The sequence below is a fragment of the Lissotriton vulgaris genome, chromosome 9, assembly GCF_964263255.1.
Source record: "Lissotriton vulgaris chromosome 9, aLisVul1.2, whole genome shotgun sequence".
Taxonomy (NCBI): domain Eukaryota; kingdom Metazoa; phylum Chordata; class Amphibia; order Caudata; family Salamandridae; genus Lissotriton; species Lissotriton vulgaris.
In genome coordinates this window covers 264,272,906-264,293,462 of record NC_141697.1, presented here as the reverse complement: position 1 = coordinate 264,293,462, position 20,557 = coordinate 264,272,906, and the positions used below count along the sequence as shown (strand labels likewise).

Here is a 20,557-nt window from a genome sequence, read left to right as displayed (position 1 = left end):
GCACCCACCACACACCTCCACCGATGCACCCACCACACACCTCCACCGATGCACCCACAACACACCTCCACCGATGCACCCACCACACACCTCCACCGATGCACCCACCACACATGCCCCCACCACACATGCCCCAACCACACAGCTCCACAGATGCCCCACCACACAGCTCCACCGATGCACCAACCACACAGCTCCACCGATGCACCCACCACACAGCTCCACCGATGCACCCACCACACAGCTCCACCGATGCACCCACCACACAGCTCCACCGATGCACCCTCCACACAGCTCCACCTACACAGCTCCACCGATGCACCCACCACACAGCTCCACCGATGCACCCACCATACAGCTCCAACTACACAGCTCCACCGATGCACCCACCACACAGCTCCACCGGTGCACCCACCACACAGCTCCACCTACACAGCTCCAGCGATGCACCCACCACACAGCTCCACCTACACAGCTCCACCGATGCACCCTCCACCCAACTCCACCGATGCACCCACCACACAGCTCCACCGACACAGCTCCACCGATGCACCCACCACACAGCTCCACCTACACAGCTCCACCGATGCACCCACCACACAGCTCCACTGATGCACCCACCACACAGCTCCACCGACACAGCTCCACCGATACACCCACCACACAGCTCCACCTACACAGCTCCAGTGATGCACCCATCACACAGCTCCAGCGATGCAGCCACCACACAGCTCCACCGACACAGCTCCACCACACAGCTCCACCGACACAGCTCCACCGACACAGCTCCGCCGATGCACCCACCACACAGCTCCGCCGATGCACCCACCACACAGCTCCGCCGAGGCACCCACCACACATCTCCGCCGAGGCACCCACCACACAGCTCCGCCGAGGCACCCACCACACAGCTCTGCCGATGCTCCAACTAAGCTCCACCAATGCACCCACCACACAGCTCCACCAATGCACCCACCACACAGCTCAGCCGTGGCACCCACCACACAGCTCCGCCGTGGCACCCACCACACAGCTCCGCCGTGGCACCCACCATGCAGCTCCACTGATGCTCCAACTAAGCTCCACCAATGCACCCACCAAACAGCTACACCGATGCACACACCACTCAGCGCAACCACAGCATCACTGGTTCAAATATGTTCTTTCAATTTTTCAAGCTTTCACGCTTTATTACAAATCACAAAAAGATGTTAATATTTCACTTCTGTTCTTGGATTTTCGTCACAATAAAAAACACTGAACATAATCTTCACAAATGTTATTTACAAAAGTTTAAGCTATTGCCATTACAAATTAAATAAATAATTAAGTATTAATTATTTAAAAAAATTAAAAGCCATTGTTATTTGTAATATCAATACATCTAAGTCACGTAAATACAAAACATGTTGCATTGCAAATGCTATAGGTGTCACATTTGCGAAAGTTATAACTATTGGCATTGTAAATGATAAAGCTATTAATTTAGCTATTTTAAAAAAAACACAAATAAAAATAATTCATTTATGACACCAATAGCTCAAACTTTCCTAATGCGAGCCCTATTGCATTTCCAATGCTTGTTATTTTTAGTCCATATCTCTATTGTTTGCTGTGGGAGGGTGTTGCAGTACCAGTGGTTAGCCACGTGTGGTACTGGACTTATACTAGCTCTGAACTGGAGTACAGTAACTACTGTTTAGGGTCCTTTTAACTTTAGAAGTGCCGTTTGTGAATAGGAGTGTCTTTCTCTTTTGTGGGTGGGTGCACGTCGCTCCTAAACTTCTCCTTGTTCCCTAATTGTAAGTATGTCCCCTTTTCCAGCCATTCCCCCTGTTCCTCCACGTTTACTACTACGTATTAAACTTACATGTGTGAGGATCTCCCCATAGAAAAGATAGGAGAAGTGGATGTGTAGATTTACACTCCTAGGTTTGTGAATGACATTTTTTAGTAAGCATTACTACTGTAGTACTACTTTACGCACTACAAAAGGCAGTTGGTGAATCAGGTCTTCTATGTCTGTCTAAAAAAATGCACTCACTCTGGGCGACATGGGAAAGGTATCCCGCTATCAAACTGTTGCATGAAAGATTACGTAATGAGTGAAAAACATCATATAGGAAACTGAATTAAATCAACAGGTCTTGTAATATAACCGAATAAACTGACCCCCAGAGGACAGGAACTTTTACACCCTCTGCGAGATAATTAGAATGACTGAAGGAGAGTTCATTGAAATTAAGAGACTACCACATTTTTATTTGTAAATAAAAGTGTTCTGAGATGCATGCAAATGTAGTGCATTAATGGACGCTCTTAATCTGGAGAACACGGTCATGGGCTGCAGAACATTCTGAGCTTTGGCGTTTAAGGAGGAGATGCAGAACTTAATCTGGGTTTGATATTTAAACATGAGCAATCTACCAAATGAGCTGTATAACGTTTGGCCCCTGTACTCATGGCATGAGCTGCAGAGCAACCTGGAATTAAGATTGGAGGGCATGTGCTGTACTGAAGAGCCCACTCCTCATCATTTTGGTATCATCTGCAGAAAAACCATTACTTCAGAAACCACGCGAGCTGCAGAGCAGCCTGGGCTTTGGCATCAAGGGATGAGCTGCAGGACACAGTCTTTCTTTGACATTCAGTGCATTAGCTGCAGGACTACCTATGCTTCAATGACTAGGACAAAAGCTGCACAAAGTCTATCTTTAGCATACACAACCTAAGCTGCTGAACAACCTAGGACTAAGAATCCATGACATGAGCATTGAACACAGTCTTGGCTTCGGTATCCAGGGCATGAGCTGCAGGATAAAATGTGCTTTAATGTCCAGGACAAAAGCTGCTAAACCGTATGGCTTAGGCATCCACAGCAAGAGCTGCCATACTGCCTGTTCTACAGCTACCAGGAAATTAACTTCAGAACATAGTCTGGATTTCAGCACCTAGGTAATAAACTGCAGAACAAAGACAGAGCTTCAGTGTCCCTGCCAGAAGCTGCAGGGAACAGGCAAAGCTTCAACATTCAGGGGATGAGTTACAGTCTACACGTCAGCAGAAAGCACAACAACAGAACGCATTCAGAGCTCAAGCCTCTGGATTCCACAACTGTGATACCCGCCTTTTCCATAGTAATGATGGAGCCTGATGTGAGCATTAGGTGCACGGCTGCTGAGTAATCCCACATGCTGCATTAAGGTCCCGTAAGGCCTTACGTGCCACCACGAATGAGCGTGCCAGACAAATTGTCTTATAAAAGTCCTTACTGGTGGGGGAAAGAGTGCATGAATACATTTTTCACTTGGACTCTAAAAAACTGTGTCTGTGGCAGTAGTCAAATTCAGCATGTGTACTGAAACCAGTGTCACCTTGGATTGCAGAACCCCTTCGGCCACATTCTGATGCACAATTTGACAGAGTTTATAAAGAAAGGATGCTGTCAGGAAGACATGACTCACCCATATAGCTCCCATGTGTCAACTCGGGGAAAGATGCGAATGAAGCCGCCTCTCCGGTCATACTCCTCTTTCACTCTTCGCAAAGTTTTTATCTGGAAGAAAATGAGAGAGATCAGATATAAAATGTAGCAGCAGCTCAAGCCAGCACCGGCATGTGAAAGGCTGGGCCAGCCATTATGACTTGCCAGGGGCTAGCCACAAATAGATTCAGTGCATATATATATATTATAAATATATATAGCACAAAGTTAAAGGGGATTAATACTATAACTATATATAGCACACAGTTACAGGGGATTGAGGATGAACACAATGGGGTCCATTATGATGTCAGTCGGAAAGCATCCGACCTGTGGTCGGAGGCTTTCCGACCAACATCAACGGTTTCAATTCTGACCAACTAATTTCAATCTAGCTGATCGGAATTGTAACCGACCGGTCATCCCAGCTGGATTCGGACAAGCTCATTGAGCCCGTTGGCCAGTCGGAACCAGCACGTAATCCCTATAGGACTACGGTCGGAGTTACAATGGCTGTTTCCGACAGGCTTTCCATGTTGGGCTTTCCGACATGGAAAGCCTGTCGGAAAGCGACTTTGGGGGCCCCCAGCAGACCCCCCCCCCTCTTCCTGCGGCCTCCGGTTGGGGGGCTGAGGGACCATGTGTGGTCGCATTGCAATACTGGGGACCCGAATCTGCGATGATGTTGATCGGAGGCAACTCCGACCGACATCATAACCTGGACCAAAGTGTTAATCAGGAGGAAAGAGACACTAACCAGGACATTACAGTCAAGATTACTCATAATTATTTTTCATTTTGTGCAAAATGTCATATAATCCAGTTCCCTCGTCGGGGATGGAAGGAAGCGGTTGCACAAAAGAGAGGGGGGGGGGGAGGGGGGGGGGATAGGATAACAATCTCATCTTGCCAAAGGTGGCCCATTTTGAACCTGGATACTTCCGTAAACACCAAGTTGTTACAGCACAGGTTTTGTAAGAGTACATTCTTTAATTTTCTTTCTTTAGTCATCAACAGCCTCGCTACATAACACTTCACATATCCAACCTTAAATGAAGTGATGACCACTGTAGGCACAAGAGATAGAAGGAGATGTGGTGTTGCCTCCATGATCCAATTGATAGATCGTATAGTTGCATTTTGCAGTCTGTTGTTCCCTGCCTTACTAAGAACACAGTTCCTGTAGCAGACAATGGAGATTCATTTGCATGTTGCTTTTGCTGAGAAGGAATCATGCATGTAGCTTTCACTTGCAGAGCCATGTATCTGGTTTGGAAGGGTTTGGCAATCCACATTCACCCTGTTTCTGAAACGAGCCATGCTGGTGAATACAGAACTAACCATAACCAGCTTTGCGGCTTGGCAGTTTTATCCCCAGGTATTCCCAGAGATAAACCTACCCTCTGGTTGGGAAATCTGGCCAGTTCTAAAGTAACTCTTTTTCAAATGCATTTATTTTTTTCAACCTTTGTTATTTTCAATTAAAAAAGATCAGAAATATACCAACCAATATCAAATGGCATGGAACTTTGGCCAATACTTAAAGCAGTGAATGTGGCATTCAAAACATTGTTACATTAATCAACAATCCAAAACTATGGACACTGACATTTATGTATTTGATGTCATAGGTCGGAAAGAGAACAGCTTCAAGAAATCAAACAGCATGTCCTACACTAGAACAGTTATCCACTTCTTCTCAGTGTAAATTATTTACAAACTTACGGAATACTGACCTCACATGAGCGTGCTTCAGACTATTCACAACAGGCGGTGTCTTTATTACAGTTATAGCAAATCATATCACACATACTTTCTGCTATTCTGGGGGCAATAGAGATCACACAACAAAGAGAAAACTTTCTATAGGCGATTAGTATAGTCTCAGAAATGTGGAATGTTCCAGGAAAGGTGTGTTGATGTAGCCCACCTAAAAAAACAAATTACCAGATGAGCCTCGATGGGCCAGAGATTATTCCAGGCAAGGTCTTGAAAAGAAAGGACCAGGAACCAGTATAAGGAGAGGTGGTTGAGGTCTGCCAGGATGGGGTGGGGACACATTTACAGATTGCCTCATGGTTGAGAAGGTCTTATTAATACATTCTAATAGGTGTATAATTTAGATGAAAGGGCATTCTTTTAGTGTGTTCACTATGAAGTTTGAAGCAATGATTAAGATCCAGGGTCCAGGGAATATTTAACATCTAGCATCACTTGCTAACCTGATGGATTCCTCCCTTTGCTCCCCTCAAACATTCTAAAGTAGAGTTACAAAACTTTAACGCAGTCAGCAGTGTTTTTGATGTATTCAGCGGTGGAGAACATGGCTGGAGGGCATGAAAAGTTGGGCCATAGTTTTTTTAAGTGTGGCCTCAATATAGTATTGCAGGATTGTAATGTGAGTGGACAAGCCAACCTTTTCCATAAATTGTCATTAGCATAGAATTCACAAGTCACCGGAATGTACTGCCAGCTGTAGATCCTAAAGATTTCCAAGCGTGCCTAATCTATTTAGCAACAGTGAAACCAGTGCCGAAACAAAAAGTATTAGTGTGTTCAGTCTTGAAGCTATCTGCTGCCAAACCTAATGAGTGGCTGCAATGGACAAAAGTTACTTACCTTCAGTAACAATCTTTCTGGTAGAGACATTATCTAGCAGCAATTTTCTCACCTATTGAATATTCCCCAATCATCATACTGGAACCACAAACTTTTTCAGCAGTAACTATGTGCACCGATAGGTGGCGCTGTGCGGCTCAGCATTGAGGCCACTTTGCGCCGCCAAAGTCAGAGCACCAAAAACAAATTTATGTGACCAGTGTGCATATTGATAGACTTGGGAACTAATTAATGGATAGAGTCCAATCACATAACGGGGAGGATGGAAGCGTCAGTGAAATGAAATGAAATGATTGAAAAGAATTCGTACTTGTATAGCGCACTTATACCCTGAGGCGTCTTGGCGCTGTACGCATACCGCTGTGGAACCCTTCCTGGCTTTTCCCTGTGAAATGCCCACTCCTGGGCACCCCCAAGATGAAGCCAGGCATCCCAGCGCTGTTGTGGCCGTTGTGGAGATTAAGAAAGCTATTGCCCAGAGTTTCAGAGTGGGACCCATGATTAGAATAGACACAAAGGCGAGAATGATCAGGTCCGAGGAAATTGAGCCCAAGACCTGCCGAGGCGGGAATTGAACCCTGGTCCCGGGCCAGGGGAGGCTGGAAGAGTAAGTGAGAAATCTGTGGTTAGGTAGACTCTTTACCAGAAAGAGCATTACTGAAGGTAACATCTTTTTCTGCTACAGGCGTCTAAATACACATTTCTCACTTTTTAAAGATACCAAAGCTGTACCTTTTTGGAGGCGAGTCTATAATTAAATGCATCCCAAAATGTTCTGTAGGATCAGGGGAGTGAAAAGCCCCCCATAGTAGAGCTTTGTGAATGTATGGCGTGACACCCACATAACCGCCTGGCAGATGTTCAGGACAGGAACTCAGCATGCCAATGCGGTGGTAGCAGCCTTGACTCAGTTGGAATGAGCTTGCAGTCCTTCCGGAGGTTGCTTCTTGGCCAATGCATAGCAAATGTAAATGGAGAGCCACATACAGCAGTAGATGGTCAGCTCCTGCACGGCCTTGCCTTTTATTGCTCCAAGGGACTCCACAAAGAGCTGATTGTCCACCAAATATTCTCTGGTACGATTGATGTAAAAGCTTCAAGCTCTTTTGGGGTCCAAGCATTAGAGACTATCTTTCTCTTTGGAGGGATGAGGCATAACATAGAACGCCAGCAGGGTGATGGTTTGACAGACGTGAACGCGGTCACAACTTTCAGCAAGAAGCATGATGGCCAAACCCGTTTGTTGAGGAAGGAGGTGGAGTAAGTCATGTTGACGCAGAGAGCCTGAAGCTTACTTACACACTGCACCAATGTTATAGTGACGAAGAAGACTGTCATGAGATTGAGAAGCTGCAAGGGGCAGCTGTGAAGCGGCTTCAAAGGAGTACATATCAAAAATGTGAGGACCAAGTTATGTTCTCAATGTTGCATGACAAATTGAAAGGTGATGTTGAAGGCCTTTCAAAAGACATACCGCAGCTGGTAATTTAAATAATGAAAGCTGATCCAGCAACCACAAAAAGGCTGAAAGACCTGTAAGGTACCATTTAGCAGAGCAAAAACACAACAAAAATCCAGGCTAAGGCATAATTTAGCCTGGATGTGGTCTATCTACCCTGTGGCGCACCAAGACACAAATTTGTGCCAGAAACAGGCATATGCAGTTTTAGTCGAGGGAGCCTGACTGGCAAGATGGCAACTGCTATCTTCGGTGGAATTTTGAAGGCATTCAGCTGTCACCACTAAATCTGTGGTGAGACTGTGAAAGGCTGGGTGTGGAACACTGCCCTGTTTCTGCAACAGCATATCCCTCCAGAGGGGAGACTAATAGGAGGACAGATGCTTAACCTCAGGAGGTCTAGATACCTCATACTCTCCGTACCCAATCTAGGGGCCACTAGAATGACTTGGGACCAGTCTGTGCTGATCTTCTTCAAAACTCTAAGCAGAGGAGGTATCAGTGGGAAGGCATGCAGAAGATTGAGGTCTATCATAGGAGGAACAATTAACGAGAGAAGCTTTGGAAACGCCAACGAGCAGAATGCGCATTTTCACTGATGGCGAATAGATCACGCTAAGCTTCTTCACATTCTCAGAAAATACCATGCACAATCTCTTTTTGCAACTGCCATTTATAATCCGCTAGGCATCAACAGCAGAGTTTGTCCAGCCTGGCATTTAAGAAGAAGCCAGGTGGTTCGTCACTAGGAAAACCCTTTATGGTCCAGCCTTTTTGAGAGGTGCATGCCCTCCTGGCACAGGGTACAGGATTACACCCGCCCTGTTTGTTGCAATTCCACAAGGCAGTCGTGTTGTATGTAAGCACTTGTACAAGCCTCCCATTAATAGATTGAAAGGAGTTTTCAACGCTAAGCGAATGGCCCAGAACTCCAGAAGGTTGATATGGAGCCATGCCTTCACCGGAGACTAAAAGCCTCTAGTCCCCACTGCTCCCAGGTGGCCACCCCAATCAAGATGGGATGCATCAGTCACCACTGTCCGCTCTGGATGGGGTAGGGACAGGGTCTGTCGCTAACCAAATTGCGGTATAGTCGCAATCAACAAAGGTAGTTTGCAGTCTCATCTGAAGTCTTGACGTGGTTGGAGAGGTCCCCTTGATGTTGGGCCCTCTGAGAGTTTAGATCCCATTGCAGAGCCCATCAAGGTGGACATGCGCTGGCACAAGTGTTCTCCAATATTACTATACAATTAGAGAACCCTTTGCCATCAGACCATATTTAATTATATTCTCATGGCAGGTCTTAGAAAATGTATATCTTGCCTTGGCCAGAATGACGGGCAGTTCAAGAGCCTTTTTTCAGATAAGGCCCTTGGAGTTCATGTGCGCACAGGAAGAAAATATCCCGGCCATGTCAGGCGTGGTTGAGAAAGACATCACAAACTTTGGCAAATGGATTAGAACTGCTACGGAGAAATTAGCACAGTCTCCCCTGCATAGAATGAGTAGAAGGAAGCCTTCCATCACTTTGTTCTCTGACTACCTTCAGGCAGGTAAAAAAAACCTTGCAAGGTGCTAGAACAAAAATTGAGGAAAGACTGTAACCTACAGGACAGTGAGACCTACAAATTAGCGTTAAGGCAATGCCATGTTGTAATAAGTGCAAAAACAATAGAGCCACCCAATAATCCCCTAGGGACTGGGTATCGTCAATAACAATAGCAAAAAGAGTCCCTAAAGGAATCATTTATACAACAACTTCAGTATTCGATCGTGTCATATCTATGAATACTTAATTTTATGATAGTCACAGGAGCTTTAAATGATAACAAAGGTTTATCAAAAAAGATCAAGTTCTTTAATAATACATAGATTTTGATCAATTGATTTCTGGCAACATCAACTACCAGTTATTTCCAACAATGTTGAGTGGTAGAGGGAACACCTTTCGCATTAAACATGGGTTTTGCAAATAACCATGTTCAAAAGTCCATTGCACATATTTAATAGGTGCACAGAACCAAATTAAATGATTTGAGCAAAAGCGGTGTTCATACGTCGACGTTTCGGTCCCTGGTGGCACAGATCCTTGGGACCATCTTCAGGACAAATAGTTGCACAATAATATCTAATGTACAAAGACAACAATACATAATGTCAGTGCTGAAAAACCTGTGACACAAAGAAAAGACTGTACAGTGTGCTCACACTAGAAGGACAATAATACTCTATACAACACTAAACAAACCATAAATAAAATCATCTCAGTTCTCATAGTGGTCAACATAAGTACCAATGAATATATACTTACAAATTAGTATTGTCAACTGAATCACACTATGCAAGATGGACCAACCAAACAGCCATCTATGGGACAAGGTGCAGAAATCGACATAAATGTCTAATAGGCATCTATTAAGTTACTATCTACCATCACCAACACCACCTGTGAGATAGAACTGATAGGATGGTCACTCACGTGTGCTGAATTTATTTAAATGTGACTGTTGTAATAAGAACAGCCAAACAAGTCTTCTATGAAGAAAGGAACGAATAAGGCTATAGAAATCTACTCAGTTATTAAGAATTTTATGTCACTATCAGCATGTGTTAGTTCTCATCAGGCCTCGGCGGAGTGGTGTGAACAACTAGCCAGTTTTTATCTTACTAACATTTTAAGAATCTAAGCCAGTTGTCCTGCACAAGCTTAGATGAAGATCTACAGAATAAACTACAAGCTGACTAAATTTAAGCCTATTTCGGTGGAATTCTCATGGATAGCTCTGAAAGCCATTAAACCTGGCTCTCCAGTAGATCCTTGCTCCCCTAATCCATTTGCTTCAGGGGCTACCATTATTAACCCTGTGGAAAACATGACATTTAATGCATCAATCGCAATTGCCACGGTTTCCAGCTCTTAGGGGCAGGCAAAGATTCTACTTTTAGTGAAAAAAACATCTGTGGATCATAGCATTCCTTCTAACTACAGGCTGTTCTCCTTGCTGCCAGTGTCATGTAAAATACAAGAAAAACATATATATAAACAGCTTTCCAGCTATCTAGAAGTCAACAACCTGCTACATCCCTGCCAGCCAGGGTACATATCACATTATAATAATGACACAGCATTGTTGGTGGTGTCAGAACATATTAAAGGCAATCTTGATACTGGGGAAAATGCTGTACTGATCTATCAGCAGCATTCAGCACTGTTACCCATTCCAATCTGCTGGATCGTCTCCAGGCCATTGGGGGTAACAGGGCAGTCCTTGGACTGGCTAGCATTCTTCCTGGCAAATAGGAGTCAGTTTGGACCCCCCCCCCCCCATGTGCCGTCAATCCACGCGAATTGTCTGTGGGAGTCCCCCAGGACTCTGCCCTAAGTCCCACCCTTTTTAACATTTACCTTACCCAACTACTATTTTCAGGAAGCAAAGGGAGAAGAGTTGATTGGGACGCAGATTAAAACCTGATTAACAGCAGTTTTTTACTGGTTATCAACCTATCTACTCAAATTAATGAAGAAAAAAATTAAATTCTCTTGTGTGGTAACATTTCACCAGACGTCTGGCAGAATTTCTGGCCTGACGATGCTTGCCCTCCAGGACCACGGGGAGGCATAGTTAGAAATCTGGGGATTCAATTTGATAACAGCTTGTCCTTTAAGTTAAAGCTTTGACAGGAACCTGTTTTGCATCATGCGGTCCCTAAAAAATGTCTTCCCTTTTTTTCCTTTCCAGCAAAAAGATTGGTCACTCAGCCTCTGATAACCCCAAGAAAAGATTATGGGAATGCCTTATACTTTGGACTGCCTGAATCTCTGCTGGATAGGCTCCAAGTGGTCCACAATGTGGCTGCCCACCTGTTAAATGTGCCAGCGAGAACACTGATCTCACATTATTTGCAGACCATACACGACGGTTAAAACTTGGCTTTTTGTGCAGGACTGACTTTTGTCATTCACCTTCCGACCTATGCTTTTCACGCCAGCACACACCATGGAGTAGCTGTGCATGCTATAAATTGCCTACATCATCATCATTACATATGCCACCTGGCGTGATTGACTAGCAGGATGCTTCAGGCTATCAATCCCAGCAGCCTCAAGGTCGACCTAACTGAAATCAAGGACAGAGGCTGAAAAATCGGAATCATATCCTGAACGTTGTGAACTCTTCTTCCTGGGGGAGAGGCATGAAACCGAACTGTGTCCAGAATGACACAGACAAGGGAAGAAGGAGTCAGGTGTGACTGCAGCATGTTGATAATAAACCCCAAAGATTACAGGAGGTCTGCAGTAGTCTGGAGGGGGTGGACAACTGCCTTGGCGAGTCCACCTTCAAAAGGCAGTCGTTGAGGTAGGGGAAACTGGAATCCCTGACTTTCAAAGAAGTGCTACTACAACACCATCACTTTCATGAGCACCTTAGGAGTATTGGTGAGACCAAAGGGGAGCACCGTGAGATGAAAATGCTCCTGACCCACTGTGAACCGCAGGTAGTGCCTATGGCCCTGCAAGGCTGAAATATGGAAATAGGCATCCTGCAGATCCAAAACCACCACCCAGCAGCTGCTACCTGTTCTCTTTCAAATTCAAATGGAATCAAAGTAGTGCCTCTTGTCCAAGGACCAATATTTTATTTGGCATTGCCATTCCATACTATACTTCTATAGTTCGCACAAACAGCATGAAATATACAACATTTCAAAAGAGAGACAACAATTTAAATCACTACCATTCTGGTAATAATACTCCGGCTTATTCATACCAGAAATGCGTACACCTTTGTAATGCTGGCAAAATGTCAAGCTACATCAAACATTTGATTGTTAGATTACAGTATCACACAACCAGTTTGTTAGTTATGAGAGTGGAACGAAAGTGTGACCCCGGAACTCTTCTTTGTAATATCCATCAGAGTACAAGAATAATGACCTTACAAGGAAACCTTTGGATTTATAAGGATTTCTTCAGGAGGGAAACCGTAACAAAATGACAGAAATGTAAGAACCCTGGGTCCCAAAAGCGAGACCTATTGGCTATGCCAAGGCTTGTTCTCTTTTGAGTTGGAACAAGGGCCAAGCTCAATAATCCAGCTTGGGCCACATTTTTTGACAAACATGTTATGTTATGTTATGTTATGAAATTATTTATTAAGCGCACTAACACTGATTAGTTTCTTGGCGCTGAATTTGACAGTAACACAACAGTTAAAAAAGTAGGATTTAAAAAGCTTGTCTGAAAAGCCAAGTCTTCAGTGCTTTCCGAAAAGGTAGAAGATCTTGACAGAGCCGAATTTCTAGTGGCAAGGTATTCCATAGGCGGGGGGCAAGTGCTGCAAACCTACGTCCACCAGAACGTTTAAGCTTGAACGGGGGGATCTGGAGAAGGCCCAAATGGAGTGAGCGAAGGTTGCGGGGGGGAACATATCTGGTGATTATTTGATTAATGAACTTGGGGCTTTTGCCATGCAGTGATTTAAAAATCATGCAGCCTGCCTTAAAGGCACAGCGTTGTGTAATCGGGAGCCAGTGCTGTTTAGTAAGAAGGGGGGTCGCTGCTTGCCACCTTGGTTGCTTCAGTATCATCCTGGCAGCATAGTTCTGTACCATCTGGAGACGCTTGAGTAGAAAGACTGGAAGACCCAAATAATTGGCGTTCGCATAATCCAGATGGGACAGAACAGTGGCGATCACAACCTGGGTAGTGGCCTCTAGCGTTAATAATCGCCGAACCTTCCTAATTTTTTTTAGCTGATAGAAACACTTAGAAACCACCTGGCCCACTTGTGCCTTTAATGAAAGGTCACTGTCCACGATGACTCCCAGCGTTTTAGCCGATGGTGATGGTTGTGGAGCTTGACCCAGGTCTAAGAGCCAGTATTGAGGGCCCCAGTGCTTAGCGCTGTCCCCAGTCAATACCAGTTCTGTTTTCCCCGGGTTCAATTTCAATTGATTTTGGTCCATCCAGGATTTAATGAACCTCATGGTTGACTGGAAGTGACTGACGGATTTTTCAGAGTTATCAATGGTGAAGAGTAATTGCAGATCATCTGCGTAGTTAAAAACTTTCACCTGTTTGTCCCTCAGCGTTTGTATCAGGTATGAAATTATAGTATTCCAAGTAGCATGGGCCACAGTATTTCTTTCTCGTGTTGGCTTTGCCTGTTGTTCTTGCTCTGCAATTGTCTCTCATCGAGGCAGGACTAAAGGTGACCTCTTCATCTGGGTAAGTCTAGATCTTAATGTTGATAAATTGGCCCTTGATACTAATAGCCCTGCTTTTCAAGCTCTGCTTATCAAAGATAATAAGAGCTCTTTTTATTTTTATTCAATACATTTTTGTAATAATCCTTTTCAAATCCTGTGTGTGCTAATTTTACTGAGTTGTTTGCTTTTTTATCTAATTTGACACCCTTCAGGTGTAGAGATTCGTTCTCAGCCTGACTACGTACTCTGTGGGGATTTTAATGCTAACTTTTGATGTGCTCCGATGAGTGGGTAGTACTGAAACACATCTGTAGCATGGTATTTTTGGACAGAAGAGGTTAGGAGCTTGGGCAGCATATCGCAGCAGCCGTCCTAGTCGACTTGGTTCAGCTATTTGAAGAGGACGGGTGCACCTTACCATCTTTTAGAGGGAATGGGCGGGCTACAGTTCTAGATTACATATTTGCCACACGAAACCTTTCGGATTTTTTTTACGGGTACTGTTCACCAAACAGAGTGGGGTGATCATAATGCTTTAGCACTAGTGGGGTACTTACCCTTTCTTAGGGTTTACTTTGAAGCCCTCTAATGATGGTCTTAGACTCTTCTGGTGCCTGAAGGAACCTAGGGCTACTCTCAACTCTTTTCTGCAGAAGCACGGTTTTTATTCTTCAGCTGTTTGGACTATGAGCGTAGTGGCGCTATGCTAGCTCGTTCTGAAACGTTAAACACTTGTATTAAAACACTATGCTCAAACTCTGCGCAACATGGGCAGGAGGGCCCTAGGTGGTTTGATAAGCAATGTTCTTTAGCAAACCGCCTATTTAGGAAGGCGTTGTCGGCTAAACCGAGATATCCCTCTAAGATTCGTATAGGACGTAAGCAATAAAGATTTTTTTTTTCAAACAAAATGTTATTGTTTAATTATCATCAACTCAGGTCGAAGACAGCAAGTAAGCAATATAAACACACTTTGCAATCTAGGAGGGAGTATTGAATAAAAAAGACTGGGAACTCCTAGACACTGCTGCACTATCTAAGAATGGCACATTCTTTTGGAACTTGGTTAACTAAATTAAATTAAGGAATGCCCCACAAAATCCTAACTATGTTCCTCCTGGCTCTGTCTGGGGTAGACATTTTAAATCTATTTATCATTTAGTAGAAGTGAAAAATGGAGTGAAATTCACTGAAATTATGTAATTTCACTAATCTGTAAATCAGCCTAATGGAAGTGGAGGAGACAATAAGAACAAGCATTTGCAATGCAATAGGTCTCGCATTATTAATGTTTGAGCTATTGGTGTTGCATTATTTAGCAATGCCAATAGCTCAAACCTAAATAATGCAGAACCTATTGCATTGCAAATGCTTGTTTATATTGTAATTATTTTGCTTGGAGTTTTTGGAAAGCACCACAAAAAACTTTGTAGGAGCCTTAAAGCATTTTGAACCAGATTCCTTGAAGGACTTTCTAGACCATTAGCGACAACAGTTGGAAATCTATACTACTATTATAAAGGAAGAACTTTGCACCTTTGAGGTGGGTAAACTCGGGAACCACAGTGCCAATCCACACACCCGATACATCATTGTAATTGTCAGGGTGTGCAGATGGACATAGGCTATATAAAGTATAAAAATATGCGTTATTTAAAAAATTAATATAAAAAAAAGTAGTCCCTTCAAAGTAGTGCCAGCCGCGACCTGTGTGCTGACGTCAGGAGCGCGGGGAGGAGCGGCGTCCAGAAACGCAAGGAGGAGCGGTGGACATGGCGCGGGGGAGGAGCGGTGACGAGCGGCGGAATGGCGGTGAGGACCGGCGGGAGGAGCGGTAAGCCGCGAGGAGCGGCGGAGCGGTGAAATGAGGAGTGTGGGGGAGGAGCGGCGGCTGAGGTAAGGCTCCGGGCAGGCGGTGGTCGGGGCAGGCGGGGGACGGGACGGGGCGGGCGGGGGCCCAGGCTGCTCGACAATGTCGGGCAGGCGGGGGATGGGGTGGGCGGGGGACGGGACGGGGCCCAGGCTGCTTGACAATGTCGGGGCAGGCGTGGGGCCGGGCTGCTGCTGCACAATGTCGGTGCGGGCGGGGGTCCGGGGAGCCTGATTGCTCCCGGACAAGGTCGGGACGGGCTGCTAGTTAATAATATAATTAAACAATAGAATCCTACAGCCATTTATGATGATAAAAATTTTAAAGTTTTTTTTTTATATCAGCAGGCGAAAAGAGCTGTGCTGGTTTTAGGTATCTAAATTACATGCTCCCGTGCCCTCATGGGGAATTGAGGCTAGAGTCAGAAACAGCTAACTGCAATGGGTTTCAGGGTGCCTACATTTTGAAAAACAAAGACTCTGGACATTTCCCAACCTAGAGGGACTACAATTTTACATCAACTGAGGGCTACCTAATGACAGCACTCATCAACACAGAAACACAGACAACGAGGCACTATGGAGATAAATTAAATGCAATTTTTTAAACCTAGAATCATACCTAGTAATTACATTGTTTTCTTTTCTGATAAGAACCGTACACTAGTCCTGTCTTTGAACACATAAAAACGCGCCTTACACTGTTTTGAGTCTACCCTACCTGAAAACAGGAACACAAGGCAAATTTGCAGAAATCAACTAGGACAGCTAGTGGGAAAAAAGGGACTGTCTTGGAAAATACAGGACGCCTGATCACCCTACCATAAAAGGATCAAATTTTGATTGCATGTGGTGCCTTTTTTGGAAGAGGAACCTCTGCCTCATGACCCATTTGGCTAAATGCACACCACGTGATACTGCACTGTATGCCATGCTAAATAGCTATAACACAGTACTCTTAAACAAAATGTGGTGTTGGACATCATACGGAGGAATATACTACTATTACTTTGTTGGGCAGTCCAAAGTCACATGATGTTGTGCAAACGCCTAAATCAACAGGTTATATTTTTCACACAAATAGTATTCCAAAAGAACTGGGAGAGGGGGGGTGGAGTTTGCTGTTTTTTTAAGGGTCCACTCTTTGTTAGAATGAGCCTAGCCTTTGAATGCTGAAGCAGGTTTGTTCTGCATATGGCGCTGAAAAAAACATGAATATACTAAGACAAAATAAATTACACCAGTGTTTTATTCTTGCAGTTTTTTGTTATAGCATGAACTCGGCCCAAGGGCATTGGAGGGCTTAACATAAACTACAACTACATCATGGAAGGTTAGAATCTTTTTTGAGGCACATGGGGGTTAAGTGATTTACCCAGACTCACTGAATATATGTAGCGACAGGGTAATTTTAGCTTATTTTTAGACTGGTGATGACTATAATCCACTACCATCTCAGTCCTAGTTGCAGTTGCGTTCATTTGTAGAGCTTAACTATGTGCTTTGACAAGGTTTAGTGCCTTTTTCCGTTTTCTCGGGCCTATAGGCCCGAAAGCTAGAGAGAAGCCATTTTGTAATTCTGCCTCGGCTGTCCGAGGCGCTTGCAGGGCAAAGGTAGTGTTTAGAAACTAGCCTGTTGTTCGCTTGTGAGGAACCGGTCAAGACCGGCCCTTATTGAAAGAATGTGTTTGTCTCCCCGGCTCTAGATGCAATATGCAGGTGGCCACTGCGAAAGGCGAAGGGAGCCGGGGACTGGTACAGGAATTCGGTGGGAGTCGGCCTAATACTGGAATTTTCCATAGAGAAAGAGAGCTCTATATTATCAAAGAGTAGGCAGAGATGAGAGAGTAACGTGTGGAGCAGACAGAAGAAGTTGGTCCGAAGGCTGGTGCAGTGAGATTGATACCATCAGCTAATTGAAATCCTGAAACAGAGAAGGAAAGTGGCTAAGGGTCCTGTAGTGACATCATACAGGAGTGGCAGAGACTGAGTCCAGAAGAGGGTTCGAGTATTTTGGAACCATGGCAGCGTAGATGAGGCGTAGCGGTGCAGATGTGTATTCGTGAGCCATAGAAGAAGAGCAGAGTCCCGAGACGAGAGAGAGAGTAGAGAGAGGGATCCGCTCCGCTGCTGAGATGGATAGACACACGTCTAAGGTGAGGCGTTCTGAGCTTAGTGTAGAATATATCTAATCATTCATTCTTATTTCCCTTTTTAGGTTATAGGCAGCGACTAACTTAATTCATGTTTCTTTTGCTCATTCTGTCATGCATAATTGTAGAATAAAGATTTAATGTTAAATATCTTTGAATGTTGTTTTTATGAATGGGATTGACCTTTCCTTTTAACCAGGTGCTGATATACAGAAGGATGGGATATGCCCTTCTGAAAAGGTAACTGATGATGGAGGGAGAGTGTGAACTTCATTTGGGAAATAACTTTTAAAGGTGAATCCCCATTAGTGTAGATCGTCGGGTGACGTTAAAGATATCGTCGGGTGACGTTAAAGAGATCGTCGGGTGACGTTAAAGATATCGTCGGGTGACGTTAAAGAGACCGTCGGGTGACGTTAAAGAGACCGTCGGGTGACGTTAAAGATATCGTCAGGTGACGTTAAAGATATCGTCGGGTGACGTTAAAGAGACCGTCGGGTGACGTTAAAGATATCGTCAGGTGACGTTAAAGAGATCGTCGGGTGAAGTTAAAGAGATCGTCGGGTGACGTTAAAGAGATCGTCGGGTGACGTTAAAGAGACCATCGGGTGACGTTAAAGATAAAAGTCGGGAGACTATAAAGATATCGTCGGGTGACGTTAAAGATAAAAGTCTTACGGGACTATAAATATAGCGACAGAAAGGTAACCATACGATAAAATATGGAATCTATTATATGTTAGTGGTATGTTTGATTGTATAGGCTTGTAAATAGCCCTTTTCACTTTCTCAGGTGAGTACTTTGGATATTATGTAAATAGTGGCCTGAGAAGAGTGTCGTTACTTGACGACTGGGTTAGCTACGGTTGATAAGCTGCTTGGTCTGAAAATCCGGTCGTTACAATATATAAGCATATAAGCTGATGCCGAGGCGCGAACTGGGTTCTTCTTTTTTTATGTCGGTAGGCCTGGACCTAACTTCAATCCGCTCCCGAACAAAACGAAAAAAAATAAATAAAGCATTTTCATTACAAGTAGATAAAGAAGTATTGTCTGATAACCAGAGCAATCTCGTCACCATCTAACTTACAATTTTGCTTGGTAAGGCTGCCTCTTTTGGACGGTTTCCCATTAGTCACGCTTGGGCAGTCACCTGAATTATTTCCCCATGCTTCCAATTTAGTCGAAATGAACCATTTCAGCTGTGATAATTAGAAATTCTGAACAAAGATGAGTCAATTAAGTTTATCTAATCAAAATATATCCCAGATGCTGCTTTCCGGTCTTGGTACTACTTTGCAATGCATGTAAGTTTACTTCAAGGAGCTTAAAAGCTGAAATTTAAAATTAAAAAACTAAATCACTGAGAGAGAGCTCATCTTCCCTTTATTTATTGAGGCAATGTCTGTAATGGTTTGTTACTGTCTCCTAGTGTGCTTGGGAGCCCTATGCGAAATCATTCACGTAACAGACCTTGAAGAATACGGAGTGAGGCGCATTTTCAGCGATGGAAGACTAAGCAGTAACAAAGCGCGGACATAGCTATACAACTTTACAACCCAAGTCTTGAACCTAAAAGTTGTATCTACTAAGACTTGCAAGAGTTTTAAAAAATGTAGTAAAGTGACATTAAATCAGATTTATAAACTTTAAAAAAAGCAAAAATATTAGGAAAATTAAATACGCGTAGGAGGCCAGCCCAGAAAGAATACAAACATGTTTGCTTCATCAGAGGCTTGGTCCTCAGAGAGCTAAATAATCAGGGCCTTTCATGCAGCATTAGTAGAAGGACCAACGGGCTCTATTCTTGCTTCCGGATTGGCCTTCCCCTAACACAAGTCTACAATCTTAAATGCACAGAAGCACGAGACGTCATCACCCAGATGATTCCCGCTGAGAGGGAGACACGTCGATCAGCGCTCAATTAACCCCCAGAGGTCGCTTCTGATTGTTTACATTCGGCTACAGCTGTGCGTTACCCACCCCGCTGGTTTAAAAACCTTAAATGTAATGGATTTATTTTCGCTCTATCAGCCTTTCTTAAAATGTGTTGGCCGAAAAGAACAGGTTCAAACACGAAGAATTGAAACAAGCGGCACTGAAAGTGATCGCGAAAGTGATCAATATTGTAAAATAATAAAAACAAGCCCGCGAGTGGAGCATGATAATTGAAAACATATGGGCTTTGGTGCGCGTAACAGACACCAATAGGTCATGGGCGGAGCAATGCGCCCACCTATCACCTATTGTGTGCTCTGTTTTTAAAAAACACGCAAACAAAGCCCAATAGCGGAACCCAAAAGGAAAAGCACATGCACGAGTGTGTGCGATTCCAGGGTCAGTTTACAAACCCCGGACAAAAGGGCTCTCGCCTGTGCGAGCAATGCTGTGCACAGCCACATGGGGCGCGAGCCCTAAAAAGCCTGGCTGGTATAGCCCCAGACGTTGTCCCTTTGAATCTAATAAAGTATAATATGCTATATAGGGCCCTCTGCTTCAAATGTATTTAATAATTCCTTATGTAACAGGATTCCTAGTGGATTGGCCCACTCGACAATCGTCCCATTTTTAAACAAGCAATGGCTAAACCAAGATGTCTTGACTATGCAAGAGCTATTGGCCAATCTGTTTTAGCCATGTTGTACACCAGCATGGCTGCTGTTCAGCATGGCTAAACGTTAGTGGCGTAAAGGAGAGTGGTATGGAATCGAGTGTCATAAAGTGGAGTATCGTGGAGTAGAATGGAGTGGTGTAGCGCAGCGT

General features: G+C 44.2%; 1 protein-coding gene and 1 long non-coding RNA gene across 6 annotated transcripts in view; one reads left to right on the top strand and one right to left on the bottom strand.

The window, feature by feature from the left end:
• Positions 1-20,557, bottom strand: part of TTLL5 (tubulin tyrosine ligase like 5) — a 1,386,223-nt gene that overhangs the window by 923,484 nt on the left and 442,182 nt on the right. For all 5 annotated transcript variants that reach the window (XM_086937525.1, XM_086937527.1, XM_086937530.1 and 2 more), the window contains one exon: positions 3,465-3,556. In XM_086937525.1, coding sequence (XP_086793651.1) covers positions 3,465-3,556 — 92 coding nt within the window. The remainder of the gene's footprint in view (positions 1-3,464; positions 3,557-20,557) is intronic.
• The window catches only part of LOC147689977 (uncharacterized), a 315,487-nt gene that overhangs the window by 181,679 nt on the left and 113,251 nt on the right, over positions 1-20,557 (top strand). The gene's annotated exons all lie outside the window — the stretch shown is intronic.